At 41.0% G+C, this 27,271-nt stretch overlaps 1 protein-coding gene across 3 annotated transcripts in view; it reads right to left on the minus strand.

Moving 5' to 3' along the window:
* The window catches only part of CRTC1 (CREB regulated transcription coactivator 1), a 214,808-nt gene that overhangs the window by 39,377 nt on the left and 148,160 nt on the right, over positions 1–27,271 (minus strand). For 2 of the 3 annotated variants that reach the window (XM_078669877.1, XM_078669876.1), the window contains 2 exons: positions 5,531–5,664; positions 4,821–5,066 (listed from right to left, as the gene is read on the minus strand). In XM_078669877.1, the coding sequence (XP_078526003.1) occupies positions 4,821–5,066; positions 5,531–5,664 (380 nt within the window). Of the gene's footprint in view, positions 1–2,799; positions 2,805–4,816; positions 5,067–5,530; positions 5,665–27,271 lie in introns of all 3 variants that reach the window. The other variant, XM_078669878.1, reaches the window with a different exon arrangement.

Here is a 27,271-nt window from a genome sequence, read left to right on the forward strand (position 1 = left end):
TTAAATACTGTAGTTGAAAGGCATGCAACTAGGTAAGGGACTGAGAATGGTCATGACTACATAGGCAACAGATATGCTTAACATGTTGATTCCCCCACTATGTCAAAATAGACTATAAGGGGAATGGGTAGATACAATCTAGCATGCCACTATACCACTCCATAGGGATTAATACAATAAATTCCTTCCTTAATCTTCCTGAGTCATTCCTGAGTTTATTATCAGACAAAGATTGGATAAGTGATCCGGTGCCACTGCATGAGGCTGTAGCTGCAGCTCAACTCAGATTTACCTTGCACTGAGTGTATCTAAACCGGAAAAAGATACAGGTTGCATTTGACGAGATGCCTCCAAAATGTACTTGATCGGTGGAGGCCTTTCACAAACTGCGCAAAGCCAAAAGCTTTGGACCTTTTGGAAAGGAGTCCCTCAAGCTGCACCGGGCTAGCCAGTTGAATTCACCCCATAAGAGGGCGCTGAGTACCTTTCTCTCAGACACAGATGCCAACAGATACACACAAACACTCCTTCACATTGGTATCATTGTAGCCAAAAGTGCCATTGCTCAGACATGGTGCGACATTAACTCCCTGAGCTGTACCTCTAGTTCTAGGGGAGGTGAATGGATAATTGTGTGGCTCTTGAGGTACCAGTATATTGTGTCGGGGTACTCACACAAACACTGCAAGACACTGCATGGGTGGAGGCTATTGGTAGAACTGAAAATGTAATTCTTAGATTAACCACCCTGCCATTTGAGTGTCCCACCTGAAATGTATTGGTAGTTTTATGGCCACATGTATGGATTTGTACTGAGGATAATGAATGCACTGAATTATTATAATAATAATAATCCACATTTGTAAAGCGCACAATCACCCGTAAGGGTCTCTAGGCGCTCGGGGGCGTCGGGAAGATTAAGCAAGCCATTGCCCAGAGTCACTTCGTGCTGGCCTAATCTGCCGCCGGTGCCAGGGATCGAACCGCGATACCCAGATTCCGGAGTCAGTCACCCTGGCCGCCGGCACCACACCTCTTCCATTGGAGACGTTACACTTCAGAATAAACTTGAGGTTGTTGTGCCTTGTCAGCAACATGTAAATTGTTTACTATTGTTCTAAACAGTAAGGCACCAACATCAAATAGGCACTTAGAGAAGATATTACAAAGATCTGCCATCACACAGTGAGTATTTTGGTGTGAGATTGCACAGAATTAAGAAACTAGCAATACAGTCCAAGGAAAACTGGGTTTGTTTTAGAACCCGACAACTGCTGAAACTGTGCAAGTGTACCAGTTACTGACAAAAGGTAAGAGTCATGAAGCATCTCAAACACTTTAGGTTTTGCTGCAACCCTAAAGCATGAAGCCTAAGAAACATAGGTAGAGATCATCTGGTTAGTGGAACAATTGAAAAGGCTTTTCGAATATGAAAGGCAGAGGGCAGATTTCACAAGTGTGGTAACAGCCACAGCCATGACTAAGAGAAAAACTAAAGTTCAATGTAAGCAACATATGCTTCCACCCGATCTAAAAAGGGCATTTGGGACCTTTCCTACAGTTCTGAATAACTGCAAAATAGCTCTTATTCCATGTCAACTTTATTCCACAAATAACTGTACATCAAAAACATCAACACTTACACACATTTCTGTACTGTGATTGTTATTTTCAGTAAGCTAAAGAAGTCTATGTTTCACTAGCTGTCAGGAGGTGTACAGAGTTATTCCACATGCATAGTTTATGGTATCAAAATGATGGAGAAGTGCAGACTGTGAACACTTCTAAATGCCCATTTTATGAGTGGTAATAGAGGGAGTAGTTGGAGGTAATGACTCAATCAGTCAAGGAAGGAAACATCGACAAGGCCACCCAATATGCATTCAGTTCTTCAGTATAATAGTATATTGGTGGCATGGTGTTTAAAATCCAATGGTCTGGTGCTCAAAAACCACCTTTAATGATATAATGTTCAGTTCACATTTTGAAGGGGTATGATGGAGGAGCAAACTGTCTGGGATGAAGTATCGGAGTAATTATTTTCTGATTGTGATGAAGGTCCGCTTTGGAGTAAAGAAAGGCACCAGACAAAGAACAACTATGTTTTCACAAAGGGAATATTTGGCTCTGTAGATAAAAAGCTAGAGATTTGTTAATTCAAGTAAGCTGCAGTACTTGAACAATAGCTCTTTTGGGAATATATCAAGGTACCTGCAATTACTTAAAGAGAAATGAGGGACAAAACATCATTTAAGAACCTTTAAGGATTTGTATCTTTGTCTCGCACACTTTCGACATTAAACTATGTAAGTATGTAGGCTTACAGTTGTCCTTTTGGTGAGACAGCTCTGGTATTGAAAACATATTTCCCATTGCAACCCAACTGGAAGGAAAAAAATATGCAGAAATTACTTTTCTCAGCACTCTGTGGGGCTTGACTGGCAGATGTTGCTAGTTTGTCTCCCTCAGGCCTGAGTTTATAGCTTGTTTCTATGACTAAATATTAGTTGGCATGGCCAAGAGAGACCCGGTACCTATCACTGTCCACACTGGCCCTGGGCTGTCTCCTAGGTGGCAGAAAGAAAATATGGTCTTTCCCAGTATCTTACAGTGAGAAAACTGGGATTCTTCTAGGCTATGGCTGTGCATGGTTACATGTTAGCACACTGACTTACCACACCACAAATGATGATGCACTGGTGTTGGAGCACTAGAAATTCTTGGTAAAAATATTTAATACACTACAATACATTTTACATCCTTAGGTTATGCACAGCCTTGTGTTTATCTTCCTGTAACAATACCTTTTACACACACCAGCTACTGTACAACAATGCAAAAGGTGCAAACGCATATACATGCTCAGCAGACGACTAAATGACATTCTGCTTGGGGACCTTGCCAGTCAGTACCATCCCATTGCAACTAATCTCCCCAGCATGCCAAGACTAAGTACACAGACTACTGGGAAGCTTTATGTGGAGACCTCTGAGGGAGCCGTTCACAGTTTATAGGCAAACGGATCCAGGCCCAGTGAAAGTCAACTGTGGCTAGATGTCTCACACACCTTCTCACTCCTGAAGCAAAACTATGCAGCACTGAACTGCTTATGAGGTCCTTGGGAAAGAAACCAGCACAATGAGGAACCAAGCAAACTAAGAAGGTGACTGCAGAGACCTAGCAAAAAAACAAGCTAACAAAACTAAATCTGTGTCACAAGGCCCATGCTTAACCGGTCAGCTGAAAAGGAGAAACACGTGCTATGTAAGGGACCATGAAGGGACTCATTCAGAAATCGAAGTACTCATGGTTGGAGTTGAAATAAGATCGGGGAGCTGGTAAAGGATCTGATAAATTGGCTTTAAGCCCAAAGGTCAATAATTGTCCAGTGGTTCTATCATCCACAGGGAGCATATTGATGCTAGAAATCAAGTACCAAACCACAACATTTTACTTTTATAAAAGCCATGTCAAAGTCACCTTCTGGAAAACACTGAAAGGCTGGAGCTGTAAACAGTAGCTGCTGGGAAAGAAGGCTAAAGCACAGAAAAGTCGAAAACTATGTAATACGCCTACTCTCATTGTGTGAGGAATGACAGAAATGTAAACCCATCACGAAGAACATGCCAAGCAACATGTGTAGTGGCTATCTGGTCACTGCACGACAGAAAAGCTCCACTAATGTTCAGAGGATGTCTTGCGATCTTCAGATTTTCACTAGAGTAGTTTTAGAAGTTGTCACACCTACTTATCGGAACACTCAAAGATGCATTGTTGGAGATGAGTCCACCGGTTGTTCAGATACTTTAGTGTTCACTTAAACGGTGAATGCACTTTATGAAAGCTCAAAAAACTGTAGTGGAAAGTGGTTCCAACATATCTTGAAGTAACACATTTTGAAATGATTTAAAAGCAGTAAATAATGCAAAACCTTTGCATCCTCTGACAACTACATTTCTGAAAGAAAAATATGTAGAAGTAAATTCAGAAAATCAAGGCATTTTATACCACAGCATAAAAATAGCTTAAGACAGGATGCATTTTACCATGGCTGCAAACACATCCGTGGAGTGAGACTGTATCTAACTTTCAGATTTAACAGTTTTTGACCAAAGGCCATTCAAAAAGACTGTATAGGGCAACAGTATGCAGTGGCCATTATTTCTTACATTAGACCCTGGTTTTAACGATACACCATACATAACTTCTCAGAGTGTTGAAGGATAAAGAGCAGAATTGAGTTTCTTAAGTCAACACATTTTATATTAAATACAGTTTCAATCTTCTTCAGTTTCCTTTGAATAGGCGATAGAATGGAATCCTTATTGACAAAGGTACTTACAGGTCAATAAAGCATTTTGCTTCCTCAAAACCAGAAAGGACATCTTAAAATGCTATGAACACTACACTCAATTTGATCAAGCAAAATTTTCACATCAAGTATTTGCTCAAGTTGTGTGCAGCATTACACATGGATAATCTCAAAGTTTGCATACTGAAATCACAACTTGCAGGCGTCAGTAATCTAAAAGTGTAATTCTATCACTCTTCCGACTGAACCTAAACATTACACCTTGCACCATAAATAGACACACACTTCAAAGTGTACCATATTATTCACTAAGAAGTGTTTTAAATGCAATGTCATTGAACAGGTTGCAAAATCCAGTGTCTCCAGCAAACTAGCTGCTGTCTTGACCAGTTAGAATGACATCTGGAAACCCAAATAAGGCAGGAAAATTAAAGTTTTGATACCTATTTTGGAAACTGGCAAAACTTCTATCTGTGTCGTTCTTTAACAAGTCTTGATCCAGACTTACCGAGTTAATGTCTATCGCCATTGAAGGCTGTGCCTGGCTTCCAGGAGGGGACTGTGGAATTGAGGACGACATTGTGACAGAGAGTGGAGGAAGTTGCGTCCCACGCTGCAAACCAGAATTCTGCATTAATGAGGCATTCTGCGACAGTACACTTGACACTTGAGTCTGGGTCGGTGATGTTGTCTGAGTAAAAAAACTGTATGGGGGAAGCTGTTGCTCCATCGACAGTGCATCCATAGCCACAGCCTTAGAAGAAAGACAAGAAATATAATGTTTTTTTTTTTTTTAAACAGTTTTTATTGCAGACTTATGAAATACAGGGTGCAAAACAGTTATTCATCTTCTCCCTGTGGACTTAAAGACAAGAAATATCATGCCAACATCTGTACACAAGAAATTAAGAATGTCAATTAATTCAGAGCACAGATTTTCCTGTCTACGCAACCCCAGCTGCGTCTGCCTAGTTGAGCCTTCTCGGAACGATGCAGATAGAGAAAGATTGTCCTTACAGTACAGCAGGGGTGGTCTTCTCTGTCTGGGTTTACTCGTCCCACTTAGGGAGGAAGCCTCAGGCAGCAAAACGTCACCAGTGATGCGGGAATGGCTGCACATATTTGCTACTCTTGAACATTAACCAAATTATAAGATACCTAACCATTTTAAGCACTGCTTAACTGCATGGCATACAAGCATTCTCATGAGATTCCTACCTGGGTGATTGGTGACAAAGGAGACATCTGTTGAGATTGCGGTCTTCTTGAGTCTGAATTTAGAGACAGTGGACTGACTGATGTTTGCCGGTGCTGTGACGATCCTGTAATTGTGCCTTGTGTCGTCGTCATTCCTACAAGAAAGCGAGGCATAACTAACAATAACGTTGATATTTGAATATAGAATGAAAGACAATCAATACATAAAAAGCATGGGCAGTTTTCTAAAATTCCAACTGTATATCCTTGCTGATCAGCCGCTCAGATGCTTTACACAGAGTCCGATAGCGCGTGATGTCTAAGTGAAAGACCCTGTTGAATTTTTACAGTGTTTAAATGGCCTGAGAGATTGTAAAAGCATGTAGTGCAGAAGGAGGGCTGGTGTTACAGAGACTGAAATCTAACTGTTTAAATAACACTTCTGAGCAGTCCCATCCTATTGTTTGAAGAGTTTCCACCTTGTATGCTCTGGCCAGAGGGAATGGAGTAGACTAAGTAGGCTGAACCTTTGAAAAACACTTTCCTTTTGGAGCACATCTGGAGCTATGACTGACATGCCAAGCAGTGCAGTATGTGACATCACACAGTAAGTATTCAGTGCTATAGGATGCTCCAAAGCTCCAAACTAGGGTTTGCAGGAAGTGGATGCACTCTCTCTGGAAAGATTCATGCAGGTTCGTCAAATGGCATCAAAGTTATTAAAAATACAAAAAAAGCCTAGTCGTTGGAAAGTCTGAATTAAGATTAGTACATTGGCCTAATCGTTGTGTGTGTGTATAATATATATATATATATATATATATATATATATATATATATATATATACACACACACACACACACACACACGCACGCACACACGGACACACACACGCACACACACGCACACACAACCACACACCCACACATTACTTATGCTTATGAATTTTAGATTACACTCTGAGAAGTCTCCAGAAGAAACTGGATGCACTATCAGCATACTGCGCATTAAGCCATTTCAGAAATGATTTAGAAAAGACAAAGGTCAAACTTTTTCTAAAAAGTGCCAAATTTCAATTGGTATATTAATAATACGAAAATAGAATGAGTTACGACCTATGAGTATTTGGGGCTGTACTTTAAAGCAAAGTTGAATTGGAATGAATATCGGCAGGATATTAAATGAACATCTGCAGGATATAAAATCTAAGACCTTATTACAAGCGGGCTCTCTGGTGAAGTTTAATGGAAAGTGTTAGAAATGGGGGTCCCTAGTTGGCCATGGCTTGCACCCAGACCAAGGAGGGACCCCCATGCTAGTCAAGGTAAGGGAGTTACACACCCAGGATAGCACCTGTTCACCCCTAGGTAGCTTGGCCCGGGTAGCCAGACTTATTTCAGAGGTAATGTGTAAAGCATTTGTAAATACACACACAGCAACACGGTGAAAACACGTCAAAAGGAAACCACGCCAGTTTAGTAAAAATAACCAATATTCATTTGAATAAAACAAGACCAAAGCAACACAAATCCAACATACAGAAGTAAAGCTATCACTTTTAAAAGGTTCATAATAGTTTAGTCTATAGTAAACTATTGATGTGCCACTTATCAAAAAGTACTGGGATGCGTCAGAATCAAAGATGACAACATGTGCAAGGGAGGTGAGATGCCAGAAAAGAAAATAGATGCAGCGGTTCTGTACTCCAAGGGGAGGTGATGCGTCAGTTCTTTACTGCAGCGCAGGGGACTTGATGCGTCTGTTCCTTTCTGTCAGGGGAGATGATGCATCGAGTTCCGGACACGCGGTCTCAGTTCATTACTGCTGGGCAACGTTGATGAAGAACTTAGCGCACAGGTGCAATGCGCAGAAAACGCTCTGGGTTGATGTGGCGGCCACACAGGCGCTGCATTGATTTCCTCAGCCGCACAGCAGGGCCTGCGATGGAGTTGAATTGGGCGCCACAGACGTCCGTGACCGCGCTCGGGACTCTGCTGTGCCGATCTTTCAGCTGCACAATAGGTGCTGCTTCGATCCTTCAGCTGCACCGCGGCGATGCATTCGTTTTCCAGCCTCACAGTCATGCTGCATCAAGAAAAACAGGCACTGGAAGTCGATGCAGGGATTTTCTTCAGTCCTTTGCAGCAAAACCACATTCATGAGCCCAGAACTTGAATTGGCAACACTTGGAAGGTCAGAACTCCCAGCAGAGGAGTTATGGGGCTAAAGAAGTCTTTGATGGGCCTGAGACTTCTTAACAGGAGGCAAGAACACACAAGCCCTTGTAGAACCTTGGCAAGCAGGAAACCGAAGGCAAAGTCCAGTCCTTTCACTGCTCAAGACAGAAGCAGCAAGCAGTAGGACAGTACAACACACCAACAAGCAGAGAGGCAGTTCCCCTCCTACAGCTTCTCCAGCTTTTCTTCATAGCAGAATGTTCTCTCAGTCCAGAAGTGTTCCCAACTTATGGTGTCACATCTCCAGTCCTTATACCAGTTTCTGCCTGTGAAGTAGGCAAATTACACAGGAACGTCTTTGTAGTGCATAACACCCTGCCTTTCCCTGACCTGGCTCTAGACACAATACAGGGGGTAAAGACAGCTTTGTGTGAGGACAGGCACAGCACTATTCAGGTGTCAGTGACAACTATTCCCACCACTCTAGCTCAGGAAGACCCATCAGCCTGATGATGGGCCATCAGGATATGCAGGGCATACCTCATCCCCTTGTGTGACTGTCTAGACGAAATGCACAAACAGCCAAACGGTCACCCTCCCACAGACATGGGTTCCAATGGCAGGCAGAGGTAGAGAATTTTAAAGCAAGAAAATGGCCACTTTCTAAAAGCATTATTTTCAAACACGCAATTTAAAAACCAACTTCCCTCAAAGATGTATTTTTAAATTGTGAGTTCAGGGACCCCAAACTCCAAATCTCTCTCTCTTCCCAATTGTAAGAGGAGACAAGGCAGCTCCAATGATAACCTATGGAAGAGATAGTCCTTGCAATAGTGAAAACGAAATTAGAAGTATTTCACGATCAGGACATGTAAAACACACAGGTACATGTGCTACCTTTTAGGGGGGCCTTACATGTAGTGAAAGGGAATGTTTGGATAAACAATCATAATCACAATTTAGACAGAGACTTTAGCACTGATCAACAGCGGTAAAGTGCCCAGAGTCCTAAAGCCAACAAAAAACAGGTCAGAAAAAATAATAGGAGGAAGAAGGCAAAGGTTTGGGGATAACCCTGTAAAAAGGGCAAATTACAACAGAATGTATAGGGGACTGTCACTCACACTCTTTCAAAAGTATTTTTGCACAAAATCACTTCTCTACCACTTTATGGACCAGAAATTTTGGGAAAGATGTAGGACCATTTCCTTTTGCGACTCGCAAATTGCGTATTTTAACGAGTCGCAATTTGCAAGACGCAAAAGGAAACTTACTTATGTGTCTCAGACACATTTTGCGAACCGCAATGGGGTCGCAAATGACCTGCCTCATCAATATTCATGAAGCAGGTTGCAATTTGCGACCCATTGGGAATAGGCAATAACACAGGGATGGTAACCTGCTGGGGACAACAGACCCCATGTCGGTTTACTTTTTAATTAAAGCAACTTTAAATAAAATTGTTTTTTAATGCAGCCAGTTTTCTTTAAAGGAAAACTGTATGTGTCTAAAAAATAAAAAGGAAACGTATGTTTCATTTTTTAAGAGTAGGCAGTGGTCCGTGGGACCACTGCCTGCTCTTAAAAAACATTTTTGCTACCAATCACATAGGGGAAGGGGTCCTCTAGGGACCCCTTTCCGTTTGTGACTGGCTTACCAACAATTTGAAGTAGGTGGTAAATGTGCTTGTTTTGCAACAGCATTTGGGTTGCAAAACAGTATTAGATCCCCCTGCGACTTGATATTAGGAAGGCACGTCCTTGGCATTACCCTTCCTAATAGCGACTTGCACAAACAATTTTGAGAGTTAGTAACATGTTACCGGCCAACAGAATAGGTTTGGTACATGCTGCAACCCATTTTAGCGGTCGCCAATGGACCGATTTCCTGTTTGCGACTGGTATAAACAATCGCACACCTGGCCCTCAATGTATAAATGGGATATCTTAGACCCACTGGAAAATGTGTATTAAAAGAGTCTTAAACTTCCCAAAAGGATCTATGATATAGAGTATTGGATATGAAGTAAAGTTGATCTCTTGGGCATATATGACAAGAATTGGCTTGACATTTTTTAAAAATCATATTCAGTTAGATAGCCCTGGAAGAATAGCACAGATATGTTAGATTGAAGCTCAACGGAGTGAGCTAAAATGGCTCAGGCTCTCAGAAGAAATGTACCAAAACTGATATTTTATCTGCTAAGGTTTTGGCTAGTTGGGGGCACCTCACACAAAAGTTACTCAGAGAAGCCGCTTGGGTTTTGTCCTATCAGAAAGATAAGAAGTACTGATTTAAAAAACCCTCAATCCAAATTACAGTGTCTTCATTGGGCAGCTTGCATATATGTACCCAGGGCCGGACTGGCCATAGCGGGCACTGGGCGTTTCCCCGGTAGGCTGCTAGGGTGGGGGCTAGTTTTGGGCCCCTGGGGGCTGTTTTTGTTACCGGGGATCGGCAATATCGGCCACCTGTCACAAAATCGGCCGAAACCTGGTCAGCTAACTTCCCCTCACCCCAGGGAGGGGGGGGGGGGGCAGCTGAGCAGTTTGCCAGGGCCGGTTTCTGTTCCCAATCCGGCCCTGTATGTACCCAAATCTTTTTTATCTGCTAGATACTTTACATCGATTAGAAATTTTAGAAGTTAGAATAGGTCTTAACCGAGGGTAGTATAGATGCTGGTCCTGGTGTAATAATCAAGCAAACTTGATTTTAAATCGTTCAGACTATAAATTGAATGAAAATGAAATAAATGTTCTGCATTTGAGTTTAAGTTTTTGCCCCACCAATTTTTGTGATTTCACGGAAGTGCACATTGACATTTAAGTTCACAAGACTTTTGAAGTTTAAATGTGTTTTGCTCTGAATCCTGGAAAGATGTGAATAAAAAGTATGGAATTGTCAGACTTGACTATTTCTGATGTTAAGAACATGCAGTCTCTCCTTTCTATAAATGATGAAAGTGATGTCCAAGAGGTACTAAGAGATATGCATATACAACCTGATTTGTCTATAGACAGTGGATTGAGGCCAAAGACTAAATTGGTTCCCCAGAACATGCAGTTTAGTGGGAGTGAATTGTTTCGGAAACGTGTTATGCAGGATTTACATGCATTGGAGGATAAGAAGAACTCATCCCAGGGATCAGGGTTTGACAGAAAGAACCTGACTAGAAGAGAACTTCAAGCTTTGAATGGTTCGAAATCTAATGCCTCCCTTATAATTCGTGAAGCGGATAAAGGGGGCAATGTGGTAGTGATGAACCGCACACAATATCATGCGGAGGTACTGTGGCAACTCCACAACATCACGTGCTATAAATGAATTAGCGCCAACCCCATTCAGGTATCAAACTTCTGGTTAATGAAAAATTGACACATTGGCATGAGCTTTGCCTTCTAACGGATCTAGAATATAGATATTTGAGGGTAGAGAACCCTAGGTTCCCCTGCCTATGTATGTTACCAAAGTTCCATAAATAAGCCCAATTTCAACCAGGTCGCCCAATTATATCAGGCATTAGGTCACCAACAGAGCGTTTGTCTGCTTTTATAGATGTGTATCTGAAGCCTTTTGTATTGAATTTACCCTCGTATATTAGGGACACCTCTGACATTTTACAAAAGTTTGACGATGTGGTTTGGGATGAGAATAACATGATGTCTGTGACACTTGATGTTGAGAGTCTATATACTTGTATCCAAAAGGAACTAGGTTTTTTGGCTCGACTCGTTCCTGTCGACTAGGAGAGCAAATCTTTTATGAACATTCAGAGATGTTGAAGGAAATTGCAGACATCATCCTCTCCAACAACTATTTTGTTTACGAGGGAGAATGGTACCAACAGCTACAGGGTACTGCCATGGGGTCCAGGTTTGCCCCCTCTTACGGCAATCTCTCCATGTGTTGGTTTGAGAGGAGGCATGCCTGGGCCCCTATGGCCTCTGAATGGATACAACATGTTCATTTCTGGGGACGCTTTATATATGACATAATAGTAATATGGACAGGGTCCCTGGCTAAAATGGAAGAATACTTCAGTTATTTGAACAGTAATTATCTGAATGTCAGATTCACAATGAACACTAACAGAACCAGGATAGAATTCTTGGATGTCCAACTGTATACTAAGGACAACAAGATTCAGAGCACTTTGTTCCGCAAGATCACAGCGTGCAACACCATTTTACAGGCGAAGTGTGCACACCCAAGGAGTACCATCAAAGCAATTCCCTTTGAAGAAATGTTACCCATTAAGCGGAATTGTACTGAGAATATCGAATGTGAGAGAAATTTGGACAAGCTTACAGATAGCTTTTTGTCATAACCCCATGAGGTAAGCCTATTTGGTAATGCTAGAAGAAAGGCAGCAAACACGAATAAAGGAGAGTTATTAACAATCAAGGCCAAGAGTGTAAGTTGCAAGCCATTAGCTTTGATCACCACTTTTAATCAATCAAGTCACCAGATTTGGTGTGTTTGAGAAAACACTGGAGCTTACTTGAAAGTGTTCCTGGTTTGGGGCCCCATACCAGTAAACATCCAAGACTGACATATAGGAGGGGTAGGACAATCAAGGATTTGGCCAGTCCTAGCAATACAACTGAGAGAAAAAAGACAAACATGCTTAATTGGCTACCACCTAAGCCTAATGGCTTTTTTTATGTGTAATACTTGCAGCATGTGCTACCTGGGCTTGAACAAAGAGAAAAGCTTCAGGTTTAATACTGAACGAGAATATAAGATTAATAGCTTTATTATCTGTGCCTGCAAGAAGGTGTATATTGGCAGTACCATCAGGGAATTAAAAGTCAGGATTGCGGAGCATTTAAGAGCACTGAAGAATAAGGATGTGTCATACCCATTGTCAGCTCACGTACGTGATGGGAGAAATAATTTTCCTTTTAGATATCTTGGAATTGACTTTGTTAAAGCAAACGATAGAGGTGGGGACAGGGAACTCTTATTGGGACACACGGAGTGCAAGTGGATTTCACGTTTACGCATGGTGGAACTGGGTTTGAATGTTGAACAAGAATTTCACCATTTCTTATAGACATTTGTTTCTGTAACTCTCTAATGATTCCATAATCAGTGTGATACGATATAACAAGTTCTCAGGAGTATTGTACTGGATGGCCCTTTTGGGTCATTGGCCGAAAAGACAATGATGATATGGGTCCTTTAGAGTTCCCACCTGAAATATCATCCTCATAATTTATTTATTTTTTTTTTAAAGAAGAAAGTGCTTGAGTAATAAGGTGTAAATATAGGGTTATGACCCTGCTTTAAGATGGGCGCTGTGGTTTCATAGATGTTTTCGTGTTGTAGTATCTTGTGCATTGCCGAGAAAAGGACTCTACAATCATAGACTTTCATACCTTACCATTTGTATTATACTCAAAGGGTGAACACCCAAAAGAGCAACTTCTAGGGTATTTGTAATTATGGGGCATCGTTGCTATTGATGTTGACATATTAAAACATTAGAGTCACTGCTCAAAGATGGCCGCCAGAGTTGCTTAACATTCGTGAATGTTTTAATAAAAAACTGCGGATAGGGACTGATCAGTTGGATTTACATTATAAATGTGGGAAGAGACAGTAGTATCAATATTACTTTGGTGTATGGCTGTGTATGGCTGTGAATTTAAAGCCCAGCATTTTGGAATGGACTAGTGACACTTTGAGATGTAAGTTAATGTGTGTGACATTGTTACAAGATGGCCGCGACGGATTGAAAAAGTTTGCGATACACGTAGACCAATGTCAGGTGGTTAGTTCAACCTATTGGCTTAATGGGTGGAGTATTTAAAATGCATCTTGACGTCGACTCGGTTGCACGCCTTGTCAGTCGATGTCCCGTGACGTACATGTACAGGTAAGTGGATATAGTTGTAATGGGGAATAGATTCTCTTCTATTCTGAGGGCTTGTTAGTTTAGTGTATTTGCTTGCTGCACTGTTTTATTGCTGGAACCACTCATGTAACCTGAGCCAGCATTTGAAATAGAAGTCAGTTTGGGTAGGAGTGTTAGCGTTTGGAGTAGCTAATGAGCCTCTCCATTACACTTGGGTTTTTGAGACAGTGTTTGGCCATGTTAAAAGTAGCCGTTTAGTGGAGATGTGAAATGTCACTTGTTTTTTATTAGGTGAACATGAAATATGTTGGTAACGCTGTGTTAAAATGGATTTTCTAGGGAACATCAAACACGACTGGGTGTAGTGAAACTGAGGAACGGTATTGTGTGGCCGGTTGTTTGATGATTTTATTGATTCAGAGTGTGGAGCATAAAGAAATTTCTTGATGGAATGACAACAGAAATGAGAAACCGGTACGTTCAATACAGTGTTTAAAGGTTTTTGACATCTTGTTGGTTAGTTAGGGACACTGTACATTCTTGTCTTTATATTTGCAGACCACGGTGGTGAGCATTCACTTTAAATCATTTGATGGATGGTTCCGTTATTGCATCACGAAGAAAATATAGCTAAGGTTGACCGATGGAGTGCTTCTTAGTGGCTATAGGGTATGGTCTAATGGGAGTTGGCGGATGTTGGGTTTATTGATCTCTTGTTCATTAGCTACATAATAAAATAGAGTGAGTCAACCGAAGAGAACGCCTCATTGTGTTAATATCCATGAGTTGGACAAATTCATCTGACTAGTTTGGTAAGTTCAGACTGCCTATTATGATATTGTGGTCATTATTCGACAGGACGGTGTGCCTATACTAAGAAATGTGTAATGAATAGGTCAGAGTTACAGATAGGTCAAATGGGGACAACAGGATTTGATAGGGTAATGAGATAAGAGCTTGTCTAGAAAAGGAGGATACGTATCTGTAGAAACAGTGACTTCGACCAAACATGCTAGTAATGGCTCTTGACAACTTCCGGATTAGGAGGTGGTTTGGGGCATGAAATGGTGGTACCTATGTATTGGTACAACTTTTTAGGAGATATTTCTACGTATAGCTCTGATGTAATAGGTTACAAGCGTGCCTTTCACCATGTTGGAAATCTGTACTATTTTGAATGTTCATATCATAACATATATGACATAACATATATGACATACACTAAATTATGCATTTTTGGTTGAATGCACAATGGTTACTTTTAATATCTTGGTGAATTGCACGATGGTTACTTTTAATGTCTATGTATGTATTGTGTATATATTGTATTAAATGTGGTTGTCACCTATTGTGTTCTTGTTTTTACTTGTTTTTATTTATTTGTAAAGTTTTATATAGCGCGAACAAGATCCTGAGGGATATCAGAGCGCTTTACAACAGGATGAAAGGAAGAACATAAACACAATATCGACATCAGGTATAAAGAAGTGACCTCAGCTATAGAGGAAGACAGCTTCCTTCATTCTTAAACCTAACAAAAACCTAACACGGTCCACATCATACCGTTCCAATGCACCTTCAATTACATTGGGTCGTGTTGACTTGTTTTTAAAAGTTGATTTTTGTATGTGTTTTTTTAAACAGCCCTGAAGAAGTCCTGTGAAATAGGGGCGAAATGCGTAGGCTGTATACGATTTGTGTCAAGACGTTTTTGATTACACACTTGCAACACAAATAAAAAGAAAGAAAAAGAAATCATGGAAAATCTCTCCTCGGTTTATTGACGTATTGATATTCATGTTGTCCCATATATTGATAATTTCTATGTATCTCAACAGTGAGAACTGTTGCTTTGTGTAACTCAATGAACTTTATTACATTTATTACATTTGGAATAACAAGTTAGGACGATACGTTGTTTGTGTGATCCTCCATCTTGTGAATCCAGAATAGGTCTTAATTCCTTCAAGGCTCTTGGTTGAAAGAAAATAATCAGGGAAAACAAGAATATTGGCTATGCACTTTACCAAGAAAATGCACTATTGTGCATGTACTGATTGATTTCCAGTCCAGCTTTTCGGAGGGACCGGAGCCAGAAGCAGGCAGGCAGAGGAGCAGAGCGGGAGCGGGAGCGGGAGCGGAGCGGAGACGCTGAAGAAATCGCTGAAACTTCTCAATCGCTCCACCGCTCCAGCCGTTCATACGCCGTTCATACGCTAACATTTCCCGCATTGGGGGCCGCACCGGCTCGCAAAACTTGCCGTGAGCTGTGCCCCAAAGCTGCAAGGGATACAGTAAAGCGGCCAGAGGCCAAGATTAGCGCTATCAACGCAGCCAAGGCTGCATCTGCCGGAGCTAGTAGAAGGCTCATGTAGAAGGCGGCGACCATAAAAGATAGCTTTACAGCTTTTACGGGGCTGGTGTCAGGAGTCCGTTGAAGCTTCCAGAAGGAGGCCAAAAGAGCTGAGCCTCATTTCCTCTCTTGCAGAATGTAGAATTCAGAACGCTGAAAGCCGAGCTGTGAGGGAGAGACCAGAGAGCAGAACGCCAATCGCCAAAAGCGAGTAGTGAGCTGCAAGCCACCACGCCACGCCAAGCCCTGAGTCCAGCTTCCAGCAGAGGGTCAGCGGAGAGCTGCGGGAAAGCCACTCCCGCTTGACCCAGCAGTAGCAGCAGAACAACACGGAGCCCCTGGAGCCTGGAACCATAGCGTGACACGGGAGACGGGAGCAGCCGCGATCCTGCTACGGGCAGTAAGTTACTTGCAACGTGATAATTTGGCGGCTCCTTGAGCTGCAATTTTGAGACTGTAATTTTTGAGACTGTAATTTGAGACTGGGGGAAGCGGCGAGATTGGCTGGGAGCTCAGCCGGAGAGAGGAGCCCAGTGCCTTGCTATCTGGAGCTGGGCGGAGCAGAGTACGAGCAAGCAGCATTTTATCCTCCCTTCCCACCCACATAAACTCGCGCATAAGTCCACCACATCACCCGGCTCACCCGATTTGACTATCCAGATTAGTGCCCGCAGGCCCCTATCCGTCATCCCCCGACGGCTGCTGTTTGCAGTGCCCGGCCCATTGCCATTTGCCTTGCTTGCCTCATATTGGAGGTTTTGCCAGAACGGCAATTGCGTGTTGGTCACTTACATAGCGAGCAGACAAGCAGGGGGGGGCTGTGTTGGACCCTGTGGGTTTCTGGTGGAGCTCGAAACGCGGGTGTGCATCAATAGTTGGAGATCTGAGGCGCGGCGTGTAGAGAGGTGTGGAGGTTGAAGAAAGACACAGGTCTAGTCCAACCAATTTAATCATCTTAAGAGTCTGTGGATATGAGATCTGGCCATCAACGTGGGGCGCTACCCAAACAGAAAAAAAGTCTAAAGCGGGAGGAGAATAAGGACATTACTACTCAACCCAAGCAGAGTCAAGAACATGTAAATGAAGCCTGTCCCGGAGTTTGCGCTAAGGACGCAACCGAGTATAAAACTGAGTTGGCAGAGGCAGTAACTTCGGCCTTAAGAAAGGAACATCCAAATGACCAGGCCCAACTGGTTGTAGCTCCTACTACCTCAGGTCAAGACAACAAGGTCGTGCCACATGTCACTCATGCTATTCAGCCATCCATTAAGAGTCTTTTTCTTAATTATCAACAAAAACAGATACAAAATCATCAAAGAAAAAACAAAAATAATTGTGGATATGATGACGCCTGTGAAATGTTTTCTTCATCCTCAGTTCCATGGGGTAAAAAGGGAGCTAACCCATGTGTATTATCAGAGGCCTCCTTAGAAATAGATGAATCGAAGGAGGTAGTAGTCAGCTACAACAAGATCATTCCTAGTATGGGCAAAAAGGGGAACAGTGCAGAAAAGGCTGAAAAGGCGGAAAATGTTGAAAATGAAAAAAAGTCAGGGATAACATCAGAGCTTAAAACTTTCCTATCAGTCTTCGGGTCAGATTGGGTCAAAAGCAACATTTCATCAAGCCCAAATTCACGCGCACAACTTGCATGACCCTGTATTATGTTGTACGGAGTCCATCGGGGTCGGTAGCGGTCCGGCCCCATTCGGTACCCGGATGGCTGGAGGCCAAAAGGAGCAAGGTACGGTTATCAATATTTCCTCCGGTCTAGAACAGAATTTAAGTGATGAGGTTTTTGTATTGGATCATATTGCCAAAGATATGGCTTTACTAACTATCGATCTAGTATCTAGCCCAAATGGTCATCTTGAGAATGATGGCAATGTAAGACCTCTCAAACTGGACCAATCTAGTATAACCTTGGAGAATAGTTACTACTTGAATAAATCACTACTGGTTCCAGGCATAGTTAATGGTGAAAAGGTCCATTGTACATCTGAACGAAAAAAATCCATTAACTCAGATTCAAACGATCGGATGAATCCACTGGATTTTTCTTTGCTAACAAAATTTGATGGGAATTTTCAACCAAGATCAGAGCAAAGAGAAAATAAAACTGGTTGTGAATGTGACTTATGGGCCAATCTTCTGCACACGATGGATTCAATTACTAATGCCCTAAACTTTCATTCAGATAAATTAGATATGCAGGTTGATATTTTAAGTACAATAGCAACACATGTAGTTGGAATAGATGAAAAGTTGCACCATTTATCTGATTTGATTACCAAGGTACAAAAGGATAATGAAGGCCAATTAATAACTTGTACCTGTGCTCAACTGATTGATAAAATATCAGATCTACCGGCAATTGTTAGCTCTATGGTACAGGAGGTAAAATTGTTATCTGTCAGAAAGGTTCAAGGTATCAAAGGGGGTACTAATTGTTTAAGCAGACAATCTACTACCAATTACCTCACGGATGGCGGGGGAATATCACAGACAAAACAGGTTTTACATATGAAGACAGACACAAATCAGTTAACGATAATAAAATAAACAAGTCTCTACTGTTGCATGAAGAAACGATAAGTAAAGGCGTGGAGACAAATAAATCGTTAATTGATATCTCCAATAAAACTCAAGATATACAGCCACCAGAAATTAGTCAAGTTCTGAGCGTAAAACATAATCCTAAGATCTTATCTAAAAGGGCAAGAAAAAGATTGAGGAAGAAACATAATCAAATCCCTTTGGGAACAAAACTTATTATAGATGAGGTAACCACAAATCATATAAATATCAAAGATTCCTCAAGAGTGGAAGTTACTGTAAACCCTATCAAAGAATCTGGAAAAAAAAGCCCCATTTCCAATTTTTAAGCGTGTAAAAAAACCTGAACCTAAAATAAGGGATGTACAAGATGATATCCACTTAACACAGGGTGAGGCCCTTTTTAATGCGTGTCCCGAGGCTACTCAAAAAAGGGATCCCATGTCTGATCACCCATGTGGTAAATCGGTGGAACAACTTGGAGTGAAAACCACCCCAAATGGGGAAACTGTAAATTTTACAAATCCACATGTTTCAAGAACAAAACCCTACGCTGCTCCCGCCTGCACTCTAGCACAATAATCCATCGAGTTGCCTGCCTCACGTCAACAGGTAGAGCCTGCATTGGACCATGTTGTTGTGAGGAAGGCACAGGTTGTTTCTTTAGATAAGGATGAAGCAGAAACCCCAATAGGTCAAATGGATAAGAGGAAAGTAGTCTTCTGCCCGGAGTACATCACGAGAGGAACTCATGATGTTCTGAATCGTGGCAATATCCTGAAGTTATTCACTGCAATCCCAGATCTGATAGACATAACATCGGGAGATCTGGAACTTGTGGAGTTTAAGATCGACCGCAATATTGAAACAACTGTGACTACTTGGCGAATTGAGGATATTGTCAGTAAAATATTGGCCAATGCCGATACATTTGAAAAATGGGGCATTAAAGTTAGGACCATTTGTGAAACTCAATACCCAACTTTGTTGATTCAGGTTAAATCACCTTGCAATACGATACAAACAAAGGGTATACAAAAAACAGCTTATGGTTCACCTGTTAGAGTACTGAAAGGTGCCTCAGGTCCATCAACTGAGGTGAATATGATGTGGGGTATTAAGATTAAGAGCCGTCAGTCAGGATCACGAGTTTGTGTTGAATTACGGCCCACATCTAATCCAATTGAGGATTGGAGTTGGCTTCCTTCAATACTATCAAAGGCTAACTCTGCAAAGATGGACTGAAGCCGATCTTCCTCTGAAAAAACATTTAAATCTCTAAAGTTTTGTTCTTGGAACGTAAACGGTCTTAAAACACTTCTTGAGGATCCGAGTGTAACGAGTTTTTTGAACTCCTTTGATATTTTAATATTGCAGGAGACCTGGCAAATGTGTAGTGAACCTATTATTGGTTATTACGAATATCTGAACGTGGCAACTCGTGAGGCCTCTATAGGTCGCCCTAGTGGAGGTCTCTCCATATAGGTTTCCTTAAATCTTGATGTTAAACACTTTGAGATAGACCTCCAAGTAAAATGGATCTTGTGTGTTAAATTCATTGCCAAACAATCAATTATCTTCCTAAATGTCTATTTGAGTTCAAAGAAAAAGATACGGTCCTCACAACTCGATCTATTATGGGAAATGGTAAAATTGTTATATTACGACCATTTGGGCTCGATGATCATTACAACTGGGGATTTTAATACGCATCTTCTCTCATTTAAACAAGCATTGGCATAGCCAATAGGTCTCGCTTGTGGGACCTTATAATTATTTTGTTTTGCAGCACAATATCCTTGTAACTAAATACTTTTAAGGTCCCACAAGCGAGACCTATTGGCTATGCCAATGCTTGTTTTAATAGTTTGTGTTTTGTGGGGTTCACAACACCTTAAAGGGAAGCAAAGAGAAGAACTTGAAATAGAGGGTCGTGTGTGATGTGACTTACAGAGGGAAGGGGGACACACTACAGTGGCAGACAAGTGAGGAGGGGAGATTGGGAGAAAAGAGGGAAGGGGAGGTGAAAATTCAGAGCAAATTCAACTAGAAAAGTGTTATGGCCGATGTAGCAGGGCGGTGCGTATTCTTGCGTGTGGTGTCGAACCTTGCCGGACACCTGAAATCCCAGCTCTCCCACCTGAGCGCAGTGTGTGATCCTGGGTTAGCATTCCCGTTGATGGCAATACCTTATCTCCCCAGATTGGGAGGCTTAACAAGTTTACCATCTAGTGTGAAGGAAAGTATTAGCACCTACTTGTAAATAGGTTTGGCATTATGTTATCAGGGAATAATTCTGCCGCTGAAAACAGGGAGGGCTAAGGCAAAACGGACAGGTATATTGATTTTACCGCTTTTCACTGTACACCGCACTCGGTTATTCTTACCGATAGCTTTTTTTTCTCTCAGTTGCTCTGGGTTAAAATCTGCTTTTAACTTTCTTTTCTGGGGCAAATAATACCACAGTTTTCATTTTTCAAGCTAAGAATTGGACAATTATTTATTGACTATATCAGCTGCTGGGCAACATACGCAGCTGCTCCCCTCTGATTTACTTGGGATCATTTTGTAGTTTTATAAAGCGCTGAAAGTGCACGGCCACTGCCTCACGGCGCTGAGGTCCTGCTGTTGTATTGCGGTTGGATTGCAGTGGTTAAGCGCTGCCCGAGCTCTTGGTTCCACGGTGGCAAGCCCCTCGGCCCGGTATGTAAGAGAGCCCTGCGGCTTGTTTGACCCTTAAAGCGATTCACGATACAGCGCCAGAGCGCACGGAACTGTTTCTAGGCGCTGAAGTGGTGTTATCGTGACCCATCGCACTGCTGCTTCTTTGTACCAACCTTGGGAAGATGAGAGGCTGAGTGCAGCAGAATGGTTCGGACTACACCCTGCACTATGCTATTTTGCGTAGTGTCAATCTCAGCTCTCGACATCGTGCGCTTTGTGCAGGGTGAATGTTCACGAGGAGGGGGCCGGAGAGATCCCTACAGTCTGCATTCCGAGGTTGGTGTCTGTTCTCCGGGTTCAGTGGGTGTCTGTGCTTGACGGTCCTGGCTGCGCCGATAAATTACAAGTGAGCATGTTACAAAAGCAAACGTTACGTTACATGAGACAATAGTGACAGTTGTGCAAGTATCAAGAGCAACAAAATACAAGAGGTAGCAAACGATATGCAATAGCATATCTGAGGGAACACGGCCTGGGGGAAGCTGGCTGGGGAGGGGGAGGAGAAATGAAAGGAAGGCTGTGTTTGCGGGGAGAGAGAGGGGAGGTGCTGGTGTGGGAGTGGGGAGGTGCTGGTGTGGGAGGAGTGCTGCTACGGCAAGGCTGTGTTTGCGGGGAGAGAGAGGGGAGGTGCTGGTGTGGGAGGGGGGAGTTGCTGGTGTGGGAGGAGTGCTGCTAGGGGAGGAGAAGCCCTGGCCGTGAATGCTCGTGCATGTTGACGTGAACTGCAAGAAAACGCCGGGCTGAAACCCCTTAGTTTGAAGAGGATTTTGCCGACATGAATTCGATCCTATCCATTCCTTGCGGAATGGGACAGGCTCGACCTAAAAAGGAATGGTACCATCATCCACCCTATTAGAATGGTCTAATTGTGAGTTCAGAAAATATAACTTAAATATTCTCAAAGATGCTGATAATACTCCTACATTTAGGAAAAGTGTTAGTCCTTCGATAATTGATTAACGCATAATTTCCGAAAATTTTGTAAAGGCAGTCCAAAGTTATCAAGTTGTACCAAGGATCGAGAGTGACCACAACCCACAAGTCATTACCCTTGCTTTAGCGTTCGATTATCTGCCCGAGTCAAGAACAATTAGAACAGCATCTTCCGCTTTTAATTTAAAAAGGCTCATATGGAATGATAAAATTAAAAAGGATATCTTGGACTTTCTAGCTGGCCTAATTGCTGATTTACAAGATGCGATACTTGAGGGAAAAAATCCGGTAGACCTTTGGCCTTGTTTATGTACTGCACTTTTGTCAAATTTTTCTAATTTAAAATCTACAGGTGGTAAGACGTTAACTCAAAGGAACCCAGGATGGTTTTCCCCTCGCGTAAAATATCTTAAAAGAAAACTCAATAAAATCATAAGATCGCTATATAGGAAAGCGAATGGGTCCATTTGTGCTGTGGTCGCTCAACAAATTAGAGAATTAAAAAAGATTTACAGGAATGAAATTTGGAAGTCCAAACAAGCCTATTATGAAACAATTTGGTCCAAATTACATCATGCCTGCAAATCAAAAGACCCTAGGCTCTTTTGGAGTTTAATTAATAATTTAGAAAACGGAAACAATAGAAGCAACAGCGCAAATATTGATGAATCAACTTGGGTATCTTTTCTAAATAAGTTTGTTAAAGACAAAACTATTCTTATGCGTAATAAATGTCCAGCGATAACCGAAATATCTGGGCAACTCCTGACAAATATCTCGGTTATTGAGCCATGGACAGCTGATAAAGTAAAAAAAGTGGTACATAGGATTTGATCAAATGGTGCGCCTGGGCCTAACGGAATGCCAAATGCCATATTTAAAGCTACCTTGGAGGATTGGCCAGAGGTTCTTACCCTGCTGTTTAATGATGTACTTAGAACCAGCAAAATTCCAGACTCTTGGCAGGGTAGTATCGTTCAACCAATTTATAAAAGCGGCCCTCAAGATAATCCAGCAAATTATAGATTAATAGCCCTAACGGATGTTGATGCTAAAATATTCGCAACCTGCCTATTAGAGGAATTGGAATTATGGGCCTCAAAAGAAAAACCGATACCAAATCTACAAACTGGCTTCAGAAAGGGAGAATCAACCTACTCAAATTTATTTTTATTAACACTATTAGGCGAAAGAGCTAAAATTAGGAAACAAAATCTGTATATATGTTTTATTGATTTAAAAGCAGCCTTCGACTCTGTGCCCCGTGACATATTATGGTAAAAATTTGATGATTGGGGAATATCCGACGCACTTTTAGAAAATGATTAAACTGCTATATTCGGATACTTGGGTCCAGATTAAAGTAGGCGACAGTAGTCGTATAACCCGACGCCTGGAAACAAATATCGGCTTGAAACAAGGTTGTGTTTCGGCCCCCTGCCTTTTAAATCTTTTTATGTCTGATCTCCCTGCCCATTTTAAAGATATTAACGCTCATTCCCCTTTTGTGATGGGCCAAGAGATTAAATATTTACAATACGCTGACGACACTATTTTATTAAGTCAGACAGTTATTGGCCTTAAAAGATTAATAGACTCTTTTAACGTCTATGTTGCAAGGAATGGTCTAAAAATAAATATTAAAAAAACAAAAATAATGACCATGGGAAAAGGTAAACTAGGTGTTAAAGAATGGAATATTAACGGTATGGTTGTTGACTGTGTAAAAACGTACAAATATTTGGGTATTACATTTGATCACAATTTATCTTTCAGGAAACATTTTAACAACCTAGAAGCTAAAGGCTCATCGCTTACATTTGCCTTTAGACAATTGAGGGATAAGTTACTATGCCCAAATCATGACCATTTGATGAAGGCCATAAAAGTGAAGTTAATTCCTTCATTGGACTATGGTTTTGTTATTTTTCGGGGCAAAGATGCGAAACTTTTAGATGATATTGAAATAAGATCATATAAATCGGTCTTTAGAATCCCAAAAAACATCAGTCGAGCGAATGTCAGACTGGAATTTGGATTGAAGAAACAGTGTCTCGTTAGACAATCTACATTTTTTAAATCTTTATTGTTATTATCCAGATCGGAGGAAGGCTCGTTGGCCAACCTTTGTTGGCTTGAGATTCAAAGAGGGGCCTATTCGGGAAGCTGGCGATCTTATTTAAACAAATGCTTGCATGCCTTCGATTGCCCGAACTTAGAGGATGAAACAAGGTGTAAAATGGTTTTTTTTAAAAACCAATCAATCAATCAGCAGCACTTTTGTCTTGTATAACGGATAAAGACGATTTAAGGGGATAAAATATCTTTGGATAATAGCAAACTCTTTTATTAATCTGTATCCCCAGCCTTACTTGAAATTTTATTTAAAACCTTATATCAAAAATAAATTTACGCTGCTACGGTTTGGGAGACACCCAACCAAAGATGTAATCCCAAAATGGGAAAAAAATTGGCCCTCTAATGTCTGTAGATTATGTGGTAAGAATGAAGAAACTCTACAGCATATTGTAACTTTGTGCCCAAAATTGCTTGTAGAACGAAAGATGTTTTTAAAACCGCTTTTTAAGGAAATGGGAGTAAGAACGTGCAGAACTGCAATCATTGTATGTCTAAGAGGTATTACACCTAGATTAGTTCATCAGTTTGTTAAGTATATCCTTATAGTGGAAACAAAATTATGTAAGGAAGACACTGCAACCGATGAAATCCATGTAATGAATGCTATCTAAAATGTCAATGACTCTACAATAGTAAATGCTTTTAGGGATCACGATGAAATTTTATAGAAATTTTTAAATTTAATTGTTATAAATGTATCACTTCATTTTATAGATAATATTTGCTGCTAGCATATGATTTTCTAATTTGTTGACTTAAAGTACATCAAATCAGTTGGGGAGATAGTATATTAATTTTGTTCTAAGTTTAAAATGGTTTTATCAGAATTCTTTGATTAGCATCTAAAGTATTTGATATGGAACTTGAGCGCACATTGCACTTTATTTAACTTTTGCTGCTAAATTGTTCATTGTTAATTCATCCTACTACAGCTGAACTAAGTATGTATATGAGCGTTGGCTAATCTGGTTCTGTGTTTATATTGTTTTTCTCAAATCAGGTTGTAAACTGAATTTGCTCTCTGCTGTTTGTAATGGTTTTAATTAATCAACAAAATAAACTTTACTTACTTAAAAAAAAGACTTCCCCCCCCCTTCTTTTAATTAAGCGCAGGAAATTTTTAAGACCATTATTTTTAAAATATGGTGCATGGTCTCTCTTTCTTGCAATTGATGTTTTAGTGAGTATTCACTTTTTAAATGTCATTGTTGGTTTGGGTGCTTTTTTAAATTGTTGAGAAGAATGGATTATCATGAATTAACAATTTTAATGGATTTTGTTTTGCTCTTTTGTACATTGATAGTTTTAACTAGTGTTTATTTTCCCAAAGAAATTGTGTTTTTAGGATGCTTTCTATGCTCTACGAGAAATATGGGCAATTCTGAAATAAATCGCAAAAAAAGTTAAATGGATATTTGAATGCATGTGCTTTACGAATGCGGTGTTGATTTGTATCGGCTTTGATTGAAACCATATGTATTATGGTGTACATCTGAGTGAAGATGTTGCCTGCATTTGTGCTAATCTGTGTGGCCAAAGTGTTTACAATACATACAAATACTCATGGAGCACAATAATTCAAATGTGTTTTGTGATGCGTTTGTATGGATGCAAGAAGTTTAATACATTACTTAATGTTCCATATGCACTCCTAGTGTAACCTGCTTTTAATGATACAAATGGGTAATTTTTTCTTCTTGCAGCATGAGTCAGAGTGAACTAGAGGATAAGCAGAAAGTGTAGAACAGCACAGTAAGATGTCAGGGGTGGTAGATCCAGAGCTGACCTGGAAGTGAAGTATCAATTTTTAGCAAGCGAAAATAATCTGATACTACTTTACTTTGTCCACAGTATCATGTGCTGGCGTGACTCTCTTTAGGTGTGCACTGTCAATTTCCTCACTGCATTAAAAAATATTATCCCATTCTATATTTCATAAAGCCACTAAAAGATTTTTGTTTCAATAACTTTGGCTACATTTGACCAATTGAAATAAAACTTTAAAAAAAAAAGTACATTCACTTTGGGTTATTCATGTTAAGTTGCATAGATTCATCATGAGCATCTAAAAAATAGATGTTTAGGGTGCTTAGGGAGTCCCAAACGTTCAATTTCCCAGCTTAACTCCCACAGAATAAATGTTCTTCAATACAGAAAAAACTAACAGAATTACACCAAACTTGGCATGTAAACAGAACTTAATCCGTGGAAGTGCTTTTAGCTGGTTGGGTACAAATCTGCTCAATAGTTTTGAGAAATCAGCATTTAAAAAGTGTTTCGTTGTAGGAATTATGAGGTTGAATTTTAGAGCTATCTGGACTGTTAATTCATATATTCTCCACATATTCACTAGTTTAAAAATAAAGGCGCATCATGGGGCATGGGGAGCTTCTTCTCCTGGCGTCTATTGAGGATTTGCTAAACCTGCTGCAGATTCGCAAACTGCATTATTATGGTAGACTAGTCGTCACAGAAAAATGTGTGGTCATTGCAGTGATCCAACATGGTACACTAAGCATAATGCTAGGAGATAAAAAAAAAAAAAAAGGGGGAAGGTGAATTTACGGTGACCCCATTTGGGAATCCTTAAAGGGGCATGCAGGGCAGCAAAATAATTATATAAAAAATAAAAAATTATTTGTGAATCCTACTCTGCATCTGTGAATCATGGAACCTCGTGGCCCACAATATTCACGAATCCAGTGTAGGAATTCGGAATACTGTATAAAAAAAAAAAGTTATCAGCACATTACCACCCATGGTAGGATGGCTGTAGAGTCTGACTGCAGTCCAGGCTCTTAGGCAATCCTCTGCTGTGCACAGCAAAAGGCTGTACACTGTACTGGTTGTAGTACACATAGAGTTGGGCACAGTGCATAACTGGAGGCTAGGCCTTTGGATCAACCCTGCTGGATGCGCAGAATTGAAGATTACACACAGAGGTGATTGTCTGTAGGGCCTGGAATGGGTGAGGCTCTGCAGCCAATCCCCACTCCCCATGGGAGAAATTTCAAATCTC

The sequence above is a fragment of the Lissotriton helveticus genome, chromosome 12 (genome assembly GCF_964261635.1).
Source record: "Lissotriton helveticus chromosome 12, aLisHel1.1, whole genome shotgun sequence".
Lineage (NCBI taxonomy): Eukaryota > Metazoa > Chordata > Amphibia > Caudata > Salamandridae > Lissotriton > Lissotriton helveticus.